The sequence below is a fragment of the Rhinolophus sinicus genome, linkage group LG04, assembly GCF_036562045.2.
Source record: "Rhinolophus sinicus isolate RSC01 linkage group LG04, ASM3656204v1, whole genome shotgun sequence".
In the NCBI taxonomy this organism is placed as follows: domain Eukaryota; kingdom Metazoa; phylum Chordata; class Mammalia; order Chiroptera; family Rhinolophidae; genus Rhinolophus; species Rhinolophus sinicus.
In genome coordinates this window covers 8,905,499-8,930,391 of record NC_133754.1, presented here as the reverse complement: position 1 = coordinate 8,930,391, position 24,893 = coordinate 8,905,499, and the positions used below count along the sequence as shown (strand labels likewise).

Below are 24,893 nucleotides of genomic sequence, written 5' to 3'. Positions count from 1 at the left end.
GAGGGAGGGGTCTGTCGCAGTCCTCATGTTCACGTGAGTTCTCCCTGCATGTGTCTGTGTCCAAATTCTGTCTTTTCACATGGACACCAATCATACGGGATTAGGGGCTCACTCTACCCCAGTATGACCTTATCTTAACTAAGGAGATCTACAAGGACCCAATTCCAAATAAGGTCACATTCTGAGGTACTAGGGGTTAGGAGTTCAACATTGGATTCCGAAGGTGGGAGAGGCAATTCAACCCAAAACAGGACTCAATTTATCATTTGACAATTGGCTTGCTCTACCCTAAATAACTTCCACAGCTTATGGCAATAAAGATATATATAGTCTTGTTATCACAGTTGGCCCTCGATACCTGTGGGTTCTATATCTACAGATTCAACCAACTGCAGATTGGAACATATATGGAAAACATGTTACGCTGTTGCTGACGTGTACTGTGTAATCAGGCCTACATGGTTGCATCTCTACTAAATGTGCACAGGCTTTTCTTAGTATTCCCTAAACAATACAGCATAACAATTATTTACACAGCATTTACATTGTTTTAGGCATTATTTAAGTAATCTAGAGGTGATTTAACATATTTGGGAGAGTGTGCGTAGGTGACGTGCAAATATTACACCACGTTGTATAAGAGATTTGAGCGTCCTCAGGTTTTGGTATCTGTGGGGGGTCCTGGAACCAATCCCCAGTGGATACCAAGGGATGACCACATTGCTAAATTTAGATTAGACATTATTTTTCAAGCTTCTTTAAACACCACCTTATTCACCCACCCACCTTGGATTTTTTCCTCCATCATTTCACCCAAACCCCTCCCCAAAATGTATGTACAAGAAGAGCTGCAAGAAGGTCAGAGCTATTTACAAAATGACCACATTCCTAATACTTAGCAGTAAGATCTTTAAGACAGTAAGGTGTTAACATTTCGTTGATGCCCTAACAAAAATATTACATTTCATTTGGCTATTTGGCTGCCTACTTTAAAAAAAATTCTCTAACTATCTCTAAAACCTCTCCTCATTTAAGTAATTAAGCATCTTCTCTCCATTACCTTTTATTTGTCTCACCGAACCTCAGGAAACTCTACCAGTGGTTATCAACCCTGACTATACCCTGGGACACATCTAAAAACATCAATATCTGACCCTACCTGGGGTCAAATCAATCAGAATACCTGGGGATGTCACCAGGCCTGTCATTGAAGCGCTCAGGTGATTCCGACGTACAGGCAGGGCTCAGAACCACTGCTCTAAAGAACTGTAAGATTCAAAACTGCATTCTCTAAAGTGAGTCAACTCTATTTATGCCAATGTCTGAGACACTAGTAATCCAAAAACAACAAACAGTTTCATTATTTTATATTACGAGATCTTTTGCTGTTTGGCACTTGTAGATTATTTTTCCATTTGTCTTTGGAATAGAACCAAAATAAATCACAAGTGATGGGTGGGAATAGAGAGGATAGACTTCTTGGGATTAAAATCTGTCAAAGATTAGTTTTCAAAGTCTCAATTTCTATAAGCAAATTAAAATGAACTTTCAACTGTCTTAGAACTTTATTGAAGGTCTTAACAGCTCCTGAGGAAAAAACACATATACCAGTTTCCCTTTCCACTAATTTCACATAAATTTAGGGTAAGAGTTAACAGAAAAATTTTAACAATTTTTTAAGCAATAAAATCAAACCAAGTTTTAGCAGGAAAGAGAGACAGTTCCCCAAATTTCCACATTGTCCGCTATATAGTTACCATGTGGTGTGGCTGATGACATATGTGGCAATCCCATGAACTTAAAAAGAGAAGGAAAATGACCAATCCTTAAACAATACAATATGTTACTACTCTGACTAGGCTTGCTTATTTCCTCAACATACTACAATCCAAGGCCCTATGTTCATATTTAAGAAACTATGGCTCATTGTTCCAACTCTATTAACTAACTTTTATTCAACAGGGTTTTAAACATAAAAAAGCAAAAGTACTTTCAAATTACTGTGTGCCAACCTTCCCTAACAGCAGAGTTCAATCTGGTATGTGGCTGCTGGGAAACATCCTGCCAAGGCACTCTATGAAATAGCTTAAAATGAAATACCATGCTTCCCCGAAAATAAGACCTAACCGGAAAATAAGCCCCAGCATGATTTTTCAGGATCACATCCCCTTAACATAAGCTCTAATGCGTCTTTTGGAGCAAAACTTAATTTAAGACCCGGTCTTATTTTCAGGGAAACACGGTAGCTAGCAAATGTTTTCCTGAAAGAAAAGCAGGTTGGAAAATAGTCTTTAAACATTTCCCCAATGTAGATCTTCCTTTTTCAAGACAGGTGTACAATGAGCACACTTCCAAGTATTTATCCCATCTTTCTGCATCAAGGCAAGGAGATACCCAAGTGGCACAGGGCCTCACTCCTCCCGTCACCTGCCGTGGCTCCTCCCACGCCAAGGCCACCCCAATAAACATGCAAACTAAACACAGTGCACTTGCTATGAAAACACATGTTGGAAACAAATTCCTGTGCCCTCTCTTCCAATCAGAACGCTGCGCTGCAACCTCATCCTAGGAAGACATTGCTCTGAAACGACTTTCTTCACCTTTGATTTAAAAAAACAAAAACCCAATACCTTACTGTATCAGGACACAACCTAACAATATTTGCCATGGAGCAAATGCACCAGAAATACACACAGTGAAAACAGGATGTAACAGTAAGTGCTCAGGGTCGAGTCAGAATGACCTGGAAAAAGGCTGGACTGCACCAGGCTGGGAGTTGGAGCTCAGGCAAACTATTCAGCGTCTCTAGGCTTGAGTTTGTGTGTCTTATCTAAAGTAAGAACAATACTATCTTCTGTTTTAAGAACTAAATAACATAAATATCGCATGTTATACTATATGGCATACAGTTAGCATTTAGTAAAATATTTCGATGATCAAAGTCCTTCAATATTTGATTTAGATAGAAATAAATACTCTTAAAACTTGGGTTACTACTTATACACAGATATCATATCATCACATTGTCCATCTTAAACTTAAATAATGTTCTAGGTAAATTATATCTCAATAAAGCTGGGGGAGGAAACTTGGCTTACTACAATCTGACAGGCAAGGTTTTTCTTTTTGTTTTGTTTTTAATGAGAATAGTCTTTCAGAAAACTAGTGAACAGAAAACATAACCATCTCCTCTCAGGAACAACCATTTAGCTTCAACTGAAAGCAAAAGCTGGATATCTATGTACGTTCACTTTGCGCAGATTTATCAAACTGCACACTTAGGTTTGTGCATATTTTTGTATTTATGCTATACTTCAATAAAAAGTTTAAAAAGCAGAGGTTCATCTGACGGTTGAAACAGAACTTCGAAATTCACTTTAATTCACTGTTCCGTAGTTCTCTAAGCTCTGAGCATTGTTCTTGGGCAGAGGTGAAAGCAGACCAGCTGGGAGGACCAGATCACGTACTATGACGGTTTTCCTTCATTCACTCAGATAAACCGTAATAAAGTTTTAAAAAATCTCTTGACATAGCGCATCTAGGGGGATATATACACACAAAATTAGGATGACTGGTAAACAAAAGGAATCAAAATTAAAATCCTTGAAACAAGTTCCTGTGATATTTTTTAAAATTATTTTTGGGAACATGTAAACTTACTTATATTCCAAGACTATTAAACAGTAGTGTCCCCTTTCCATATAGTTTCCCTCCCCAACGGCTACCATTGTAACCAATTTCCAAAGTATATTTTAAATGATTCAGAAATTGATGGGTTACACAAAGCGAGCCAGGTCTGTGAAGAGATTCCCGAGGCTCAGCACAAAGCTTTTGTGAAGGGGTCTTCATAGCCAGATTCTCTACATATACTTTGGAAAATCTGTCATTAAAACTACTTCATTATCTGCAAATGAGAATACTTCCGTTGATTACCTCAAGCTCTCTTTACGGGGTCTTATCCCTTCTAGTCTTTATCTTAAAAGAAAATGAAAAGAAGTTTTAGCCATCAGCAGAAAAGTCTGTGTAGCTGCAACACACACTGCCCACCACGGTAGTCTAGCTTATAAAAGTTTTCTTGACTAAAAACGTAGTACATGGATCTAGTTTAAAAACTTTTTCAATTAGCAATAATCGTGCCTCGTATAAACCTCACTGGCTACGATACTGCCACTGCGCAAAGCTGAAAAAATTTTTAACAAATGTATTTGAGAGAAAGTGAAAGTCCTACTTATCCCAGTATAGTTACTATAAATAAGACAACTTACTTAATACTCTACCAGATTCTCTTCTTTCTTCAAGATACCTTTTATCTCATACCTCTCCTAACACGATGGGTAAGAGTTTGGGCTTTCCTGAGCCAAGGGCTCAATTCCAGTGCCGGTGCTGTCACCTTACAGGGGTGTTTCAGGGCAACACTCATTCCTTCACTCAACCGCTGAGATGCCTCTGGATAAAGGCTTCCTCGTTCATAAAATGAGGGTAACAAAAATGTCATACTGTACAGGCCTATTGTGAGGACCACAGGAGAAAATGCATTTCAGCTACAGGACTGGGGCCAAGGTCAGAGGCACTAACACCAGCTCACAGATAAACCACACACCCATCTTGAGATCAGCCTCTCATGAGTGGATGTGCATGCATTTTGCCAGGTTTTGCTATCAGTGTTGTGTTGGCTTTGTAAAAACGAATTTGGTCACTTCTCTCTCTGAACTGAAAACTGTTTAAATGATTCATTACAATTTAAAATAACTCGCCCATGAAACTCTTTGGGCCTGCCAGATTTATACATGTGGGGATTGTTCCCTGGCAATTTCCTCAGTTTTTTTGTTTTGTTGTTGTTACTAGTACATTTTCATTTTAAACAAAATATCAAATATCGATTGCCACCATTCCAAAATTTAAAATACTTCAATGCCCAAATGATATATCAAATCCCCATACAGTTCTGCATCTCTTTAATAGAAATATAAATGAACAAATCAAGAACTGTCAAGAAAATTAATGAGAAAATAAACAGCTAATAAGACTAATAGATACCCTCAAAGAATGTTATTAAGTAAGAATTGGAATCCAAATAACTTCAGTAAAGAAACCAGGCTATTTTGAACAATACTCTGGGTGCCGTTGTAACCCTGCCCCAGGAATCTGTTACAGAATCTAATATAGCAGTTCTTCTACTTAGCCAGCAATAAATGAGATAATATTCTACTACAGAAAATGGGAAGAATACTGGATCACAGGGTGCTTTGTGAGAACAGAGCTGTATGTGGAGAAGACTGTAAACTATAGATAGATAGATAGACAGATAGATAGATAGGTGGGTGGGTGGCTGGATGGATGAATGGATGGATGGATGGATGGATGGATGGATGGATGGATGGATAGATAGATAGATAGATAAATAGATAGATAGATAGATAGATAGATAGATGGATAATGAGGAACAGCTAAAAATGTTTGTTTTCTTCTGTTGGCTCCAGAAGAGCCAGTGTTTCTGAAGAAGCCTGGCTCCTCTCTTGCACAGCACCATGAAAAATAGGAAGGTCTAAGTGAAATGGTCTTTTCTCCAGACTTCCCCAAGATAATGTTTGAAATTCCACTGTAAACCCCTGAGGAATTGATTTAGTTAAATCTAATCCCAGTTTAGGTCTTTCACGACAATTGGCCTTGTTTAGTCTTTGCCCAGATTTTTCTTCTTTCAGCCAGGATAAATTACAACTTGGCCATGAATTTCAAAGAGTAAAATAATCACTGAAAACAATCTTAGTTTTGTTATTAGAGTACCTACTTTAAAAGTTTAATATATTGGTGGCTGTTTTGTGTGTGTCTAAGTGTAAACAGAATTAGTTATGAGGTAAAAAAAAAAAAAAAAAAAGATATTTGGGAAGTAAATTTTAACCAGGTTTCAATGTTTGCTCACACACTGATGGGGTCACACCACAGCGGTCACTATCAGATTGATAAATGTTTTTAAACATGCAGATTCTATATATAAAGTTTTAAGTAAAAATCATAATTAAAGAGGAAACTGCTACTTCTAAAAGATGAACTTGGACAAGAATCTTATGTATGTACAAATCATAGGATGAATGAGGCAAGGCCTTCCTGCATATAGGCAATTTAGCTACAACAAAGCCTTTTCCAAAAATGGAAACGTTTCAGCTGATCATAGACAAGGACAGAAATTAGAGTCACTCCAAAAAAACCAAACAACTCTAAGTCAAACAAAAAACATGTTATAATTGTAAAGGAGAGTGCTCCCCCACAGAATCAAACTGCCAGATTTTAAAATCCTGAGTGACAAGTTTTTTGGCTTATTCTAGAACCAAGCCAGTCCACATTCTCAAATATTGAAGAAGAAATAAGAAAACATTAGGAAAAAAAGCTGAATGAATTTGTCTAACTGGTATCCAAGTCATAAAATTTGCCTTCATGACCTCACTGTCCAAAACAATTTAGTAATACAGAGGACAGTGGAACACAAAACACTTTTAATGCTTTTTTTATTATTATTTTTTATTTATCTCACGTCATTAACACAGTAAGTGCCTCATTTATTGACTACTTCCTTTGTACTGGGCTCTAGCTGAAGCTTTACATAAACACTTAATGCTCAGAACCTTGGGAGGTAATTCTATCATTTTTGGTGGAGGAAATCAAAGCTCAGTGAAATTTAAAAACTCGTCTGAATTCACAAAGCTAGTGCCTGGTTCCCCAGCCGACACCTGAGCCACATCACACAGACTCTCATTTGACAAGAAATATCCATTTTCTGAATTAAATATTATGTTAAAGTTGTAGATAGTTTATCTGGATATGCACACAAATCAATCACTTTTTTAAAAAAACCACCTCCCAGGTTAATCTTTAATACCAAATTCTTTCTGAATGTGCTAATGTGCGGGGCAGGGCCGGGGGGGAGGAGTTACCAGTTACCTGAGCTTCCCAGAAGCTGCCTTCCTAAATGGAAGTTTTTCCTAAATGTGGTCTGCTTTGGTATGGTGTGTTTTGCCCACACCAGGAAACCAGGTGTAATGGGGGAAGTGCACAAGTCACAGCAATACATAATAAATATTTAACTCATCGCCTAACATATCATTTTTAGGAGAGGAAAATTCTCCTTCCCTGACTTCCCTACTCCCCCCCAAGGGCTTGCCTCAGACTTCAGTGCTCTGTGTCACGCTAGGTGGGGGCAGATGAAGCAGATACTCTCACAAATGTATTACCAGTCACTACATTATAATTCTTTCAACAACAAAAAAAGAATGGCCCTAATATTGAGAATTTGGGTTACTGTGTTTTAAGACGAGAGAAGCCTCTGTATGCTAACTCATCCAGCCTTAGGCGTATTAAGAGCCAGGCGTATTAGTGAGGGGTCACTTGCTAAATTCATACTATAACAAACCATTAACAATCAGCTTTCTTCTTATTTCACTAAGTCAAAGGACAGCAATATTCCCTAAATAGTATTGAAGGTGACCCTGGCTTTAAAACAAATAAAAAAGGCCAGTAACACAGTAACATTATCTGTCTGTAAAATCGTTTGTCCTTCATGTGTTGTGTTAAGTGAAATGGAAAGGATGCAAAAATTTTCAAGCTCACATAGCTAAACTGAGATGCAATCAGAGGTCCTAACTTCCGTATTTCTCTAGCAAAGCTGCTCTAGGTGACAGCACTTCCTGGGCGAACAGAGGTTGCTAATTCCATCCTCACAGAAAACTGACCAACACAAACCTCATTAAAAATACCATTTTGGAGAAAGGATACAGAATGGATAAACACAAATATTGACTCCCTTCTCTGAGCCTCACTTGACTCTTCTATAAAGTGAGAATGAAAGTACCTGTTCATAAGACTCCTGTAGAATCAAATAGGAAAATCCCCATAAAGCACACAGCATGGTGAGTCGGACAAAGTCCTGAGCAGACACTAGTTACTAGAATTCAGCCCTGAATGTTTCTGGAGTTCTTCTAGTCTGTGTCCTACCCTACGTAACAAGCTCATCCATATTGCTTTTTAAGACGCTGCCCTGGGCCTCTGTGTGATGGCTGGGGGACACTAAAGGAAGACTTTGCAAAAGAGTATGAGTACGTTTCTACTTCTCCCCTCACGAGCTCCTCCTTCACAATCACCATTTGCTTCCTAGCTGCTGATAGGTGGCAGGAGATAAGCCAGGCCACACTAGGCTACAGGCAGGGGTGCCCCGTCACATACCATGAAGAGGGCCTCGGGCCTTACCCAAAGTCCGAGGTTTCCCAAAGATAATCGGGCTGGCATTGGCGGCTCTAAGGCCTCACTCCTTTGATGAAGCCTTTTCCGGATCTACAGGGAAGAAATATGGGACCTCTGTATGTTAGTTTTACAGATGGCCAAACTTGTAAGGGATCTGATAAGCTTGATCTGCCAAAATTCAAAACAAGGGCAACAGAACAGGTAGCCTGGCCCGTATAACCTGGAATTGCACGTAAATAGCAGAGCATCCGCCGTGGCCACGTACCGGGTAGCAGCATCCTTCCAGCTTCCTGTCCTCCACACCCCGGTGCTAAACAAGTTACACATGGAACACGAGGAACTCACTCCTTCTACTCTAACTCAGGTACACGTAACCCTGACCTAACAGAATTTTCCCATTCCAGCTGAAAAACGGCAGCTTGCTGTGATCTCCATGTTCTGTGTATTTTCTCAGTGTACAGAATACAACCTCATTCTCAAGACACAACAATGTCAAAAACTCCTTCTGTAATTTGAATGAGTCTCCCAACAGATAGGAAAACTTTTATCTGGAAGTTAGCTTTTCTCTGATTTTTCTTTTTTTGGAAAAACGATTTAAATCTACAACAGAGTACACAGAAAAATAAAAGCATCCAACCTACCAACCAGATTTCATAAATGTGATCACTGTCATTTAATGGATTTTACTTAAAATTTCAGTGACAATTTTTAAGTTATTTTGAGGTGATTTTCACTAGCACATACAATAGAACATTTTAAAACACGTACTCGAAATAGACTCCATGAATATTTGCTTCTGGTTGTGGAACTGTGGTGACCTGGCCACACTGCCCACGCACTACGTGAGAATGTGGAAACAGGCCTCCTGTCGTCAAGAGCGCTGTGGGCAGGACGTCAGCGCCCACCACGCCAAGCTCTTCTGCTCTGATCAGGGCTGGAACTGAGCACATATATCCCACACCATTTTAACAACAGAAGTAAGAGGAAGAAGAAAAATCTGTAAGGAGACTCAACCAATAAATGTACTGTAAATGGTATTAAATGTTTGGGAGGCATTGAGAGGGGAGGAGACACTCCTTTTCTTCAAGCAGCTGAGCACTGATCTGGGGAAATTTGTAATGTGCATATGAAAATTTAATATGGCAAATGTGTGACACTCACAAGAGATCCAGGGCTAGCAGATCAAATGGCTCATTCCTGAAGTGAGGATTTTAGGATAAGTTCCTGGAATAAGTAGGTTTTGTCCTAAGATCTTGCAAGATGATTACAACTTAAACAGGTAACAAGTATGAATGTGGGAGATCAAACAGTGGGGAAGCAGGAAAGTATTTGGGAAAATTATACAGTAGGCTGGTAAAATTAAGACGGTACAAAACAGAAAAGCGCGTGCGACAGTCACACTATGAGCAGTTTCGAAGCAGAAGGCAAGGGGTGTGGACTGACTATATAGTCAAGAGAAAGCCATCAAAGCTTCGCGTGCACGCCGCTGGCCTGCACACTTCCTCTTCACCACACAAACTGGATCCGGTTCACATGCAACTTCCAGGGTGAAGCTTTCCCAAAGTTGTGATACAATCAAAGGCTCCCTTCTCTGTGTCCACAGCACTCTGGGCTTTCCTCTGTCACTGAGTAGTGATTCCCAAACAGAGTGTGAGAATTACAGGGCAACTTGTTAAAAAGACAAGGCAGCTGACCCATTAGCCTCTAGGAATCAGCTGTCAGAGCAAGCCAATTTCACCCTAAGAAGAGCAGTCATAAGAACACCTTCTTATCTTGTGATGGGATTCTATGCAAATATTTGTTTCTCTTTCCCAAGCATGTCACCAAGCTTCTCTCTAGTGAGCTAAGTCTGTTAAGCATAAATAACTATGATTTACTAAGCTCTACTTTTAAAACAAATAACTGAAAAAAATATGATATATCAAAATTATAAATGATACATCAAATGATGTAATACCAAAATTATAAAAAGCATTACACTACCAACTGTTTTCATTAAATTAAACTCTGGAATATTTGAGCATATAGTCAAGATTCCTTCTCTCTAGAAACTTGCGTCCACAGCCTTCAGCTTTCTTCTTATTCTCCTACATTCACCAGGCAAACACACTTGTGTAATTAAGCAGGTGAAACTGAGGCACCAGCAGGTAGAAGGTGTTCAGTACGGATGGCGCTGCTCTCCCACATAAGTGCCTCGTTCAGCTACAAATAGTCCCAGTTTGGAACAGACAGCAAGAGCAGACTTTTAATGACTTGGCAGCACCAACAATGCTGATATTTCTTTTCCAACCCCTGCTCATCCCTGCCCAAAGGAGTTCTTCCAAGCAATTTTGAGAATATGAACAGATACAAGAGAAAATGATCGAGGTGGTGGTAAACAGACATGAATGGTGTCAGTTTCTTTAGACAACTACATTTATAGCCACAGACCATAACTGAAAACAGGAAATATATTCTAATCTGATGCCTTCGAACAGTGATTTTATAGGAATCTGCTGATCAAATACAGAATCATAAAGTAGAATAAAAGACATAAATACTTTCAAAGTTTGAAATATTTTTAAACTCCCAACAGAGTTTTTATGTAACTTAACAAGCTAGTTCTAAAATTCATTCAGAACTCTACCCACTCCCCCAATTTTTCTGAGGGGAGGGTATCTTACCAGATGTCAAACCTATAAAGTGATACTTATATTGAAAGAATACAAAAACAGTTGAATGAAGTAGAATACACTAGTAAGTTCAAAACCGAAGTCTGTACATATGGTAATTTAATATATAATAAAGGTGGCAGTCTTAGTGTGAAAGTCGTAAAACAATCAAAAAATGGTGAAGGACCAACATCCCCATTTGTAGGAGAAGAGTCGTCCAGATTCCCCACCTCATAGTCTATAGAAACATTTCATCTGAACTGAGGAGTTAAACATATAAAACATACTAAAAGAAAATATAAAGAGAATGTTTAATAATTTTAGGAGTGAGGAAAGCTTAGCAGAAACAAACAAAAAAACAAAGTAAATGTTTATGACATAAATATTTAAAATTTCTTTAGGGCAAAAGATATAAAGATACTGTTAAATGATTGTATCAGACAGGGACAAAATATCTGCCTCGTGTCACAAAAAGACAGTTAACTATTAACTGTACAATGAATTAGTTAGAAGATAATGAATGCTACTGATGTAATATCCATAACATATAAAGAAGTCCTACTGGGCAAAAGAATATTAATAAGTGATTTGAAGGAAATTCAAATGAAAATTAGATAAAATTAACAAACAATTTAACAACCTCATTGCTAACAGTCAAGGAAATGCAAATTAAAATAGTGAAATGTAATTTTCACCAAGAAAGACCAAACAGAAAAAATAAGATATCCGTTAGTGATGGTTTAGAAAATACACTATTGGTAGCAGTAGAAAATGATACAGCCTTTTTAAAAATGCCTTGATAGTATGTTTATGCTTTTAGTAAACTCAGTACATCTATTTTTAGAAATCCTATAGAAATAATCATATAAGTGTGCAAAAATACACTATTATATATAATTACACACACAGATTCAGTAACAAAATGATGGAGCTCTGTGAATACTAGTTTTGTGCCAAACATGGTTCTAAGAGCTTTATATATCTCCACTCATTTAATTCTCACAACCCTACAAGACTGGGTGTTACTATCATCTTTACTTTGTAGGCAAGAAAACCAGGCACAGAGAGGGTAAGGTAAGTAACATGCTCAAATTCACAGAGTTCACGTGAAGTGAGGATTCAAACCCAGGTGTTGTGACGCCAATGTCTGAGTTCTTAACCACACCCAAGCTAGGGTGCTCACTGCAATGCTGTTTAGAACAGCCAAATACTGTTAATAGGCAATTGTCCATGATCAGAGACCGGTAAAATAAATAATGGTCCAGCCATCATGTGAAAAAATAAATGATACATAAGCATAAACAAACAAGTCACCAAAATGGTTTGGCATACTTTCATTTGTATCCTGAAAACAACCGCTGTACGGAGGTTTGTATCATTCTTGTGTTTAGGCTTTGGTCTAAAAAAATTAAACATCAAGCGTCAATAACGGTATCTTTGGGGGAAGAACAGGATTAAGGAGTGAGGGGGAAGAGAGACTTTCACCATTTATTTTACGTATTTTTATATTAGGGGAATTCGTTTTATAATTGGATGGCACTACTTTAAAATTAAAAACATTTAACGAGTGAACAAACCAGGAAGCAGAAGCACAGGTTGGGTAAGATGCTAGTAAGACGGACGCTGCTGGATCTGTGAATCCCTGTGAATCAGTGAAGTTTGCTATGACTGTGGCCACAGACTGAAGAACTGCAAACCCGACCACTTGTTTCAAACACTTTGACAGTGATTATAATACAGTAAGACAAGCATATATCATTTCAAGAGTATTCAACATCATTCGTGAGAGTCAAATGGCTTGAGTGCAGATTGCAGCTCCACTATTTACTAGCTGTCTGGTTTTAGGCAAGTCACTTAACCTCGCTATGTCTCAATTTCCTCACTGTAATACAGGGATAATAATACTTGCCTCATATGTTTAGTATTTGTAAAGCCCTTATAATAATACGTGCACAAAATGTACCTTCCTTTTGTTAGATAAAAATGAATAATTTAAGGAAATACACACATGTGCTTTCTGATGTTAAGCTAAGAGCACCACCTCCCCACCCAAGGACGGTAGTAACCTTCCCAAGTAAACGAACCACAGCATACACAGTAAGGGTAAGTATTGTTGTACAGAACTTCCAGGAAGCCTACGTGGAGGCACACACGATGCAACCCATAACGCAAAACCTGCCTCTCATGGTCAGAAGTGTGTCGCGACCACTGCACGGGCGCACGCCAGGGAGTGGCTTAGAGCTTTGCCCTCTGCAGCCACATCCCGAGAACAGATCTCACCACATCAAGCCTGGGACCTCTCGTCTAAGAGGGCTGCACAGCCAACACACTGTTTTCAAACCTTAACATACACGGAAACATCCTGCTTCAACACAAATTCAAAACACTTATTCCTCCTAAAATAGCTTCTCTATGGTCTCTGGATTCAATTCATATAAGTATTAACATATTTTTAATTGGGACCATGCAATCCTCTCCCTCAAACTTTTTTCCTCCCTACCCAAAGCTCATGTTGATTTAGAATACAATAAAGACACATTACAATTGACCTATTAAAGTTAGGCATTTGAAATTAGGATTATCTTAGTGTATAAATGAACTTTATGGGGTTTATTTTAAACCTACCAGTCTTCAAAATATTTTCCCCAGTCTAACACATCATTTCTCCTGCATCACGTTTCACATTCCCGCCCATACAACCTGTTTAAAAAGGAAGTAAATGATCAAGTCCCAAAAACCTCTGGCCCTCCCCCCACAAAGGCTAGAATTAACAGATCCTTTTCTCAGCATCTCTTGGATCTTTCTGACATTCTAGAAACAGTTCATTTGCACATCTTGCATTCATTCAATGAAAGCCAATTTAGAAATTCTTCAGTTCAATCCCCTCATTCAAAAGATGCCGAAACCTAGATCTAGAGAAGTAAAGGAACTTCCTGAGAGTCACATGCTTGGACTGAAATGATGCATGACTACCGGACTACTCACAGCTTCTCATCTGCTTGAAAAAACATCCCCGGGTTATAAATATTAATTAACCGCATACTTAAAACTGTGTTACTTCAAGCAACTATGACGATCACTCGTCACATACACTAAAAGAAAATTTGTCTTGGTAGTATATCCTCTGGAACTTTTCAAAGTACTCTGAAATAATTATTTAAGGTATTTAAATGTCATTTTACAAAAAAACAGGCTTCACCCCCAAAAGTATTACTTCCTTGTTACCACATCAAAGCGAAGGATAAGATTCTTTCTAAATGAATTAACAAGTACCTAAAACATCTCACAATTACATCTCAATTTTTATATTAATAAAGTTCCTCCTACTATCTTTCAAAGAAATAATTGCTACTACAAATGGAGAAATCTAGTAATAAAAGTATTAAAATCCAATTCTTTCTGGGTCTCATACCTGCTGTTCATCCTCCATGACGTTACTAGCAAATTCAAATACTAGGTCGTTCTGTTGGACAACAGCAGCCATAATAAAGCATTCCCCTTAGATCCACATGAGAAAAACTCCAAACAGGTTCAAGTATCAGGCAGAAGAATCCAGTGACAAGTAGGGTAAAAATCCCTTAGCCAAGTCTGTGAAGTTCCTGTGTACCCAGGTTTTCTTTAGGGAAGGTGCTTCAAATTTTCTTGGCTCACTGATAATTCTGTTCAAACTGAGGCAATTTTTCCGAAATGTTTCTTCTCTAGAACTTCTTGGCCTGAAACACAAAAGCTTAAGTTAGTTACGAAAAAGCAATCATACCCATTTAGAATATAACAACTGATACCAAGGGCACTGTCTCCAATCAACATGGCTAACGAACACAGGCCTTTTTCCCCCCAAGTTATATATTTTCTTTTAAGATTTCATTCCGGCTAAGATAAAATCACCTCTCATTGCCGAAAATGAAGCCATTCTCCCCCCCCCCACCTCCACCCCCAGTTAAAGTGCCCTAAAATACCGTTAAAGTACCAAATATTAAAAAATATACATATATCCACCCAGCAGTAACGAGGTTTACAGTTGCAATAAAGGACATAAGAACAATTTTCTTCTCTCCACTAACCCAGCAAACCACATACATAGCAAAAGCTACTCCGTAAGAGATTTTGTCGTGTATATTTTTGCCTCAACAGAAACATTCAGACAGTATCCCTGTTAGGCCTAGTATACATAATCATTTAAAATCTGTCTAAAATACTTAAAGTTTAGTAAGTACTATTTTAAGAGCTTTTAAAAATAAGCAGAAATTAAAGCCCACTCTTTCTACTCTTTACCAAGTTTTCTGATAAGCAGAAGGCTTTACCACGCGTAAGCCTGTCTTCAGTGGCTTCGTTTTTAATGCACTGAAATGTATCCTTATCTCTAGCACAGGCCTGCGAGCAACAGGAAGGAAACAGCACTTGACCACGTCATGGCAAATTAGAACATGCAAAGAACTGCACTTTACAACAGGAGAAAAACAGAAGCGCAACTTAAGAGTGAAAACAATTTCACAGTGGAGGGAGAAATGCTTAAAAAGTACTTCCCAAAGATGTATGCCTTTAAAAAAAACAAAAACAAAAAAACCTGCCACTACTAACAAAAGGAAAAATTTAATTTAAAAGTTTATCTTAATTTTATTAAATATTGCATCACATAACTACGGCCATAAATGTGAATGAAAAGAAAAATATATAAAAATAATCACATAAATAGCATCTAGTTCTTTCAAACAGCATTTACAATTTAATTTTAAAGAGTGTTCAGGAATGAAGCTGGGCTGGTGAGTTTCCCTGAAACGTTAAATCCAGCTCCTGTGTGCTAGCCAAATCATATACTCAGTGTTTTAATTTCAGTAAAGACAATTAAGTCCCTATATATTCTGGCCTCCAGGAGTCATTGTGGATGACCGATTTCCCTAACTAGAAATCAAAATAAAGTAAGGGCTAATAATTCAGTTCAAGTGATATTTCTACTCACTAAATTCTAACCCAGCTGTTTCCCACACTCATCCATCCACCCCACCCTGCTCAATGCATAATGAGTTAACTCCAACACTGGGTATTTTTAGCACATTTGGGTAGATTTTGAGCAATGTACCATATCTAGAGGGAAAGAAAAAAGTGCTTTGAGCTAAATTGATCATAGACAGACATGTAAACGTAAGATATACATATGACCTTGAACAACGTTACTTGTAATCTTTTCCTTTAAATTGTCACCCAACTCAATTCTTCTGTGCTAGGCTTGCCTTGCTGTGGTCCTCCACAGAAACGACATTAAGTCTCGCCTCCCTTGTCATCTCCTACTATTCCCATTCCAGGAATACCTCTCCTACCTCTGAGCATCCATTCACACCTTTTCCATTCTTCAATCCTCAACTCAAATACCTTTTCTTTCATAAAGGCTCCCAACTGCTCTGCCTTGACATATATGAACCTACAAACAAACGGATGGATCACACCACAAAGTGGGCACTCACCCACCATACACTGTCTCACATCGGAAAATGATGTCGCCCTAATACAACTGGATACATGTTTGAGTGCCTATTATTCGCAAAGCAATTTGCCAGGCACAGAAATAATTAGAGCAAAGCCTCTCTGTTAAGTAACCATTGTCTGAAATTTCTGCTGCACCTCCCAAGCCTGTGTGCTCATAGTAATAATGAGAATTATATGAATGACAGATATTGTTTTAAAAATCTATCATTAGATATTTCAGCTATGTCTACATCCATGCTTTATAGAGAATGACTGGTACACTATTTTTGTTTTAGAGAATTTTATAAGAATTTATGTGAGCCAAACTGACGACATAGGCCAGGGGACAAGACCTCAAATCTGCAGAAGTACTCTGACTGCAGTACTTTTCATAATGAGGAAACCATTATACTGAACTTGGAAAACCACAGTAAGAAACTACAACCAGAATCAAGGGATGTCTCCTGATACAAAAGTTTCTCTGTAAAAGGTTAAATTCCAAAAAAACTATTTCAAAATCCGATTGTTTGCAAATACAAAGTGACACTGTACCAACGACCAACGTGAACACATCTATGGAAAGTTAAGTTTCACTTTCTTTTCCACTGCAATCACGGACCTTTTCTTACTAATACTTCCACATTGCTATTAATATTATGCTTTAACAAATGTAGTTTTTTTAATCTCAAAAATAAGGAGAGGTATAATTAATGTGCTCAGACCTTATAGGACACACTAATAATGAGCAGCAATAAACCCAAACTGCAATGACTGCCCATTTCACAAAGCCATTTGTTACCACTAAAAGACACCCCTTTACTCCGGTGGGTAGCTTTTGTTCATTTCTATAGAGAAATTCCTAACTGAAAATGTGTCAGTAAAGAAAAGCTCTTATTTTATTCGCTTAATTAGGCTTCTGACCATCTGTCTTGTTTCACTCTTTCCTCTTTTTGCTCTATCTCTTCTGAGGAGTTATACAACCTAGGGCACCAAGGTTGTTGCTGGGAAGGAATTTTCTGATTCCGGATCCAGAGTTACCACCTATACACACAAGAGGTACTTAAATAACAAAGCCCAATGTATTAAAATTTTTTCAGTGATAAATGAGACTGAACATCTAGATCAAGTTCAATTTTTCATGAGTTAATTGAGTCTCTGTGTCCAAGGTCTCATAGTCTGCAAGCAAAACAGAACTACAACCAGCATCCATCTCCTAAATCAGGACTCTGTTCATGAGTAATGTACAGCCTGGCCTCCAAGCCTACCCAAATCTGTTATGCTGTCATAGTTTAGAATAGAGATTTCTAAGTAAATACATACATCAACTTAGGGGAAAAATAAATCTCCATCTGTAGTTCAGCTCCTGCTCTCCAAGTCTACTCGCTAAACTATTAGCGAAGTCTACCTCGGTGCCTTTCAAAGGGAATGTGTCTAAAACATGTCCAGAACGGAACTTACCATTTTATTCCTCAAAACTGCTCTAGTGTGGAAAAAATATGGGTACTCAGAGTGAGGAGAGAAAAGGCTTCTGCTTTAACAAACTATAAAGTTTTATTAGCTATATATATTATATGCAGGAATACTGTGCTGTCTTAATAGTTTTCAAATATATTTCATTTTTAAAGTGTCACTTAGTCTTTAGAAAGAACAAGGAAAAAGATAAGTGAAAATTGTTCACTCAACACAAAGACATACACAGTTAACTCACTTGCAGTTTTGAGAGGGCATCTACTTGGGCATCTACCAAATTATAAAATCTTTCCTCCCTGGCTCTCGCATCTTTCAGCTGGGCCAGGACCGTATTCTTCCTCTTCAAGGAGATACGCCAGAGGAATGTCTCAGCAATAAGCTTCCTAACTTCTTCTCACCCAAATAAGCTTCAGATTTAAGGTGAACTAGTAAAGCAAACAAAACAAGAGCATAGGCTCTGGAGTCAGACCACTAGGGTTTGAACTTTCTGCACTGTGACCTTAGACAAGTAATTTCCTTAGTGTCAGCCCCCTCTTTTTGCAAAATAGGTGTGAGCCAGTTTCCTCATTCTGTAAGATGGGTATAATAAATAACACCAAAATCTAGGGTTGTGGTGAAGATGAGTTGCAAAATGCATGTGCAGAATGCCTGGCACATAAATTTTACTCAATAAACATTAGCTTCATTATAGTGTAAGTATAGCGCCAGAGACATGTAACAGGTGCATGCCAGGTGACAAATTATTCCTTAAGTCTCATTTCCACACTCCTTGGGAGTCTCCTTCACCACAGCTATTTGCCAGACGCCAACAAAGAACACCGGAACCCATTATCAGCAAAAGTATAATTCTATTCCAGTGCCTAAAAATCTGACAACGGTTTGATAAATCCAGTTGCCTCAAGGCTGCACTCTGTCTGGCAAGCTTCTCTTAACACAGAGCTCCATGATGCACCGCTCCACACAGAATGAATTTAGTGGTTGTAAACACAAAACCCTCAGCCACAGTACTGGCTACTACAACCAATTCAAGCGCTTAATTTGTGTTTAATTTATTATAAAAGATTTCAGGTCTAGAAACATATTATAGTCAAAATCAGTTTTTAATACTTCTCATAGTTGCTTTCTTAATCCCCCATTGCATACAAATTTAAGTTTCCTTCAAAAGGGTTTTAGACACAGGGTCTAAAAACCCATTAATTTATAACAATATTAAAAAGAAAATCACTGCTACCCTTTGGAAGCTACTAGGCCACCAACTCATTATACTCAATAGGAAAACTGATAAATAAAAGCAAACAATCAAACAAACAAAAAAGCAAAAAAGGTTTTAGATAAGATCATTCTGACCCAAAGAAAGTAAAATTCATCAGTTTAGAGCTACAGGGCGATTGAATGACTGCCTTTAATTTGAATGACCACTGCTAATAAAGTATGAAGTCAGTGTTGGTGTATTTATAGGGTTGGGGGTCTCTAGAGAACTGGAATTTTGTAGTAAACTCCAGATGTGAAGTACCTGAAGAAAGTATTTTTGCATGAAGCGATAACAGAATAAATGACCTTTCTCAACACATAGACATACCGATCATAAGAAAAGCAGGTATATTTGGAAAAAGTTACATGAGAAGAAATACAACAGAAATTAAAAAAAAAAAAAAAAAAACAGAATAAGGAAAGTGAGAGAAAAGATGCCGTGTAAATTAGAATGTAAATTAGAAATGAGAAGCAAACAGTAAACCCATAAACTATAATGACTGGAATTCTTGTATAAATAGATCATAGGTAGGCCTTTTCATTTTTTCTAATATGATAGAATGCTTTAAATTACCTGCCAGCCTAAATAAAAATAATAAATCAGTGATATCAAAATAAATTCGGTACCATCTTCCAAGGGCCTGCCCATTCTCAACCTGAAAGTACAGAATCACGATTTTGAAGGTGAAAAAGATCTAAGAGTTACTTAGAACAATGCATTCACTGAACAGCTAAAGAACCTGGGCTAGAGCGCTCTGACTTGTCCAAGGGCACAGACAGTTAATGGCAACGAAAGCAAGAGAGGCCCAGCTTCCCAGCCCAATTCTATACTCATGCCCCTATATCTACATTAATAGAACTTCATTAGTACTTTTCTTTAGCAGAATACCTGGAAAAATAAGAAATCCCTTACACAATGTAGCAAAGGTCTCGCCACTATTTCATGCAACCTCCTGATGTCTGTTAAATCATTTTCAATCATATTTTTACCTGGAACAACTGAAGCAGACAAGTTTGTAGATTTTTCTATTATTGCTTTAAATCTTAAAGTTTTACTATTATTGTTCTTTCCCCAAGCTCTAGCATATCATACCATTTTGCTTTACATCTTCACTTAGCCTAAAAAGTGAAAAGGAAACTTTTAAAATATTTTATTTTTCAATTTGTTGACATACAATATTGTATTAGTTTCAGGTATCCAACATAGTGATTAGACATTTATATAACTTATGAAGTGATCACGCCAATAAGTCTAGTACCCATCTGTACACGGTTATTACAACATTATCGACTATATTCCCTATGCTGTACTTTTCATCCCCATGACTGCTTTGTAACTACCAGTTTGTACTTTTTAATCCCTTCACTTTTTTCACCCAGCCTCCCAAACCCATTCCCATCTGGCAACTGTCAAAACATTCTATGAATTCGTTTTATCTGTTCATTTATTTGGTTTTTTTTAGATTCCACATATAAGTATTGGAATTTGTGGTATTTGTCTTTCTCTGTCTGACCTATTTCACTGAGCATAATACCCTCCAGGTCCATCTGTGTTGTCACAGATGTCGTTTTTTTTCTTAACGGCTGAGTAATATTCCATTGTATACATGCACCACGTCTTCTTCATCCCTTCATCTACTGATGGACACATAGGTCGCTTCCATGTCTTGGCTACTGTAAATAACGCTGCAGTGAACATATGGATGCATGTTTTTTGAACTAGTGTTTTGGATTTCTTCAGATAAACACCCAGAAATGATACTGCCAGGTCGAACAGGAAACATTATTAAGCCTTTTAATAAAGCCACCACAGCTAAATAACTCATTAAAATACTTTTAAAAAATTTTTAGTGACATTTTTCTTGCTAGTTATTTTTTAAATACAGTATTACTGTCACTTACATTGAAAACTGTGGATATGGATAAAATGATAACAAACCCACGCGTAGTTACAGTTAACCAGATTTGAACCTCCCCCAAACAAGGGTAGTCTCTCAGTTCCTACTGAATAAAGAAACAAACCAAAAAAATGACACCAATTGTAAAGCAAATCTCACTATACAGCCCTCTGTACTTCATGTACTCTATACACAAAATAGGAGGGGAAAAAATACAAGCTAATGTCACAAGAGGAACAAATCATTCCCCCACTGCATTCACAGTTCTCATAACTTAATTGAAAAAGAAAATATTTCTATACTCCAACCTTTACATTATTTCAAATATTCAAGAAATTTAAGAAAAATTTTAAAATATATTCTTGGAATCCATATATTACCAGCAGTATCTTTTAAGTAGCTGTCCAGCTTTAGGGATCTTCATTGCAAGTGGGGGTGGAGGGAGGTAAGGGGAAGTGAAGTATCTAGACCTTTTTCAAAAGCAGTTTTAATTTCGTGTGAATGAAGCACAAACTGACTTTTTTTTTTTTTTAAATAGGAAGTCTCAGAGTCAGGCTTCTGGTGACACATGCAGAGTTGAAGCAGGCCTTTTGGAAACCTGAATAAGCTCACCTTAGTTTCAACCATGTTAAGGTAAAAAAAAAAAAAAAAAAAACCCACAAAATCAATATGATCAAGCCAAACGAAACAGGCCAACTTCTCTCTATGCTTTCACCTTTTTGCTGACACTCAGATGAACAGTTCCAGGACTCGGAGGGCAGGCAGGCTGCAATAACTCACTACCCAGACCTGAAATTCCAGTTCTTTCACATCGTTCTCCACTTTCCATCCTTGGCCACTTGGGTCTACCTGGTGTCAGATTACACTCTGGCAGCATTTATAGCACCTTGCAAAACAGCCAAACAGATCACATACCTAGACCTGTCCATACCTGTGGTCTCAAGATTAACCCTTTTCCTGAACATGTTCTGAAAACAAGAGAATTTAAAACCAAAGAGAAATATCCAACAGCAATCAGATACTGCTTTAATTTTGGCCATGAAAAAAGTTTAACTTCTTTCTTCCTCAAAAAGACTGAAAGTGATAATTATCAAAATGTCATTAATTGGTGCTTTTTATTATGCAAATAAACTGAATGAAGAGATTGTCTTCTCCCCAGCACCCTAAATCTGAACTCTGACAAAAAACACACCTATCCAGGAAACACAAACATGCCAAAATGTGCTTATCAACAAAACCGGTTCAGGCAGTTAAAAAATTTCTCTATAACAAACAAGAATCAACTTGCAAGGAAATTCTGTTTCATTTCTGTGGTCTTTTATTACCCTTTTGAATATTTTTGTCTTCTTAGAAGACATGGTGTAATGGTTCCCCCCTCTGAGAACAGAGCTGATTCTGCTCAGTAACAGTGTTTCACTCCGGCCTGGACTGAAGGGAAAAAGCTAGGGATATGTTGGAAAGTCCCCCAGGAGATTTTGCTACATGGCACGCCTCCCCCCACCTCTAACTCCCACATTGCACAATACTCTTCTAGAAGAAACTGTATTTTGTAACAAGAAGTTCCATTCTTAAGAGACATACCATCAGCTGAAAGCAAAATAGAAAGCTTATGTAAATAGCTTAATGGCCATGGATTGCATTATTAGGTGACAGCAACCCACACACATATTCAATTCAACCGATGGGTCTCTACTACTGAGTTTCCCCGAAAATAAGACCTAGCCGGACAATCAGCTCTAATGCGTCTGCCTTTTGGAGCAAAAAATTAATATAAGACCTGGTATTATATTATATTGTTATATTATATAATATTATACCCGGTCTTAAAGCAAAATAAGACCAGGTCTTATATTAAGTTTTGCTCCAAAGACGCATTAGAGCTGATTGTTCTCCTAGGTCTTATTTTCGGGGAAACACGGTACCTTTATTTACCCTAGTTCTCCTCCAGGGGTTCTTCACCCTGCAGGTAATGTAATTTACAAAAATGAAAATATGATCAACTTACTTCTCTACTTAAACTACTCAGTGGCTTCTACTACATGTAGGAAGAATTTCCAATCCAGTAACAGGCCTTCAGTGGCTCATGAAGCCGCAAAAAAGCAGGAGAAAAACATGATCAGTTTGTAAAACAGGATCTGAGGACATGGACTGGCAGAGTGGACGGGAAGCTTCTATGGATCAAGCTTAAAAGTATACCCGTCGCCATGTCACTACTCTCCGCAGGACTGGCTAGTCCCTCGTGGCCCTGCACCCCACCCCAGTGGTGAAGAAGCCCACGTTGGCCCTGCCCCTGCGCCCCAGAACCCTGTATGTCCTACCCTTTCCCAGATTCTGCCTGCACTCACGGCCACGTTCAATCCAGCCCTCTCCGTGTATTCCTGGATAATCACATCTTTCATAAGTGATCACAGAATCTCTTCTGAATCACAGGTGGACCCGATTTAAGGATATAAACACCAGAGAAGCAAAGTCTTTTCCCTTTTTCCCATGTCACCAACAAGGTTGATGGACTTGAAGATTCCTGTTCCCCAAATGTGAGAAGAACCCTGACGACCTACTGTTTTCACAGTGTACCCCTTTTTTCCTTTAAATTATAGAAAACTACTTTAAAGTTTTCAAACGATTTCTGAAACTTAATGACAAGGTCCTTAAAATGGGATTCTTCCCCAAATCGTCTTCATGTCTGTCTGGCACTCACCTAAAATTCTAAACTCAAGGCACCAAATAGCTAGAAGCAGCAAAACCACAAGATGAGAAATGAAAACGAGAAGTAGGAAGCATGGGTTTAGTATTGGAATATACATACTAAAATACAGATATGTGATATTTATAAATTATACATGTAACTTCATATTTTCCTACTGTACAAATCTTAGAAGCAAACTTTAAGTACTATTCATAATATGAAGATTTATAATGCACAATAGTTAAAATTTTAGGCCTTCCATTTTTCATAATGTAATTTCTCAATCAACTTTTAAATCATTTGAATCTATTTCAGTTGCTGCTAACTAAAAAGTGCTACAAGAACCCTTACAGAAAACAGTTTTATCATGCTTATTGGATGTATACCCAGAGCTAATCAAAAGATCCCACAGGATCCATTTTCAAAAGTAAGCCATGCTTCTACTCTGATTGCCTTGGTGGTAAAAAGTTGATGAATATTTACTGAACTTTCCCTAAGCTCAGGACTATGATAAAAACAAAGAGACAGGGCTGGCCAGTTGGCTCAGTTGGTTTGAGTGCTCGTAACACCCAGGTCACCGGTTCGATTCCCACAAGGGGCAGTGAGCTGCGCCCTCCACAACTAGCTTGAAAACAACTTGACTTGGAGCTGGTGGGTCCTGGAAAAACACACTTCCCCAATATTCCCCAATAATAAATAAATAAATAAATAAAAACAGAGATAATGTGTGGCCTTGTTCCCTTGAGGTTTATAATCTAGTTCAGGAAACAAGACCAAGAGACTATTGATCACCAAAAGGTAGTATTTAATTAAATGCTAATAAAGCTGGTCAGTCTTGCAGCATTCCAGAAGACGGTCAAACGGGTTAAGGAAACACTTCATAGGCAACAAAGGACTGAGTCTCAACCTTAAAGAAAGGTAGGATGTGGAGAGACTACAGGGAAAGAAAACGATGGCAGAACGGTGTGTGTGTGTGTGTGTGTGTGTGTGTGTGTGTGTGTGTGTACATACACTGACTCACAGAAAAGTACAGAGAATCAAAACTAACCAAAGCAAGTTTGGAGATAGTTAACAGAGTTGACAACAGCAAATAGAGAAAATGTAGTTAAATAAGTAAAGCAAAACCAAACTCTGGAGGTACTTGAAAGTCAGGTAGTGGAATTTACGCTTGATTTGGGAAGAAGTGGAAAAGATCCTGGAGGTTTTCAAATCAGGTTGCGACAGTGTGGTCCCTATGGTTACAAA

The 24,893-nt window shown here is 38.0% G+C and overlaps 1 protein-coding gene and 1 pseudogene across 5 annotated transcripts in view; both read right to left on the bottom strand.

The window, feature by feature from the left end:
* Positions 1-24,893, bottom strand: part of ELF1 (E74 like ETS transcription factor 1) — a 97,994-nt gene that overhangs the window by 31,456 nt on the left and 41,645 nt on the right. For 3 of the 5 annotated variants that reach the window (XM_019755285.2, XM_019755283.2, XM_074329344.1), the window contains exon 2: positions 14,296-14,596. In XM_019755285.2, the coding sequence (XP_019610844.2) occupies positions 14,296-14,367 (72 nt within the window). In that variant the 5' untranslated portion in view covers positions 14,368-14,596. Of the gene's footprint in view, positions 1-14,295; positions 14,597-15,155; positions 15,302-24,893 lie in introns of those variants that run through there. The other 2 variants (XM_019755282.2, XM_019755284.2) reach the window with 2 other exon arrangements.
* Positions 4,052-4,182, bottom strand: LOC141571459 (U4 spliceosomal RNA; annotated as a pseudogene).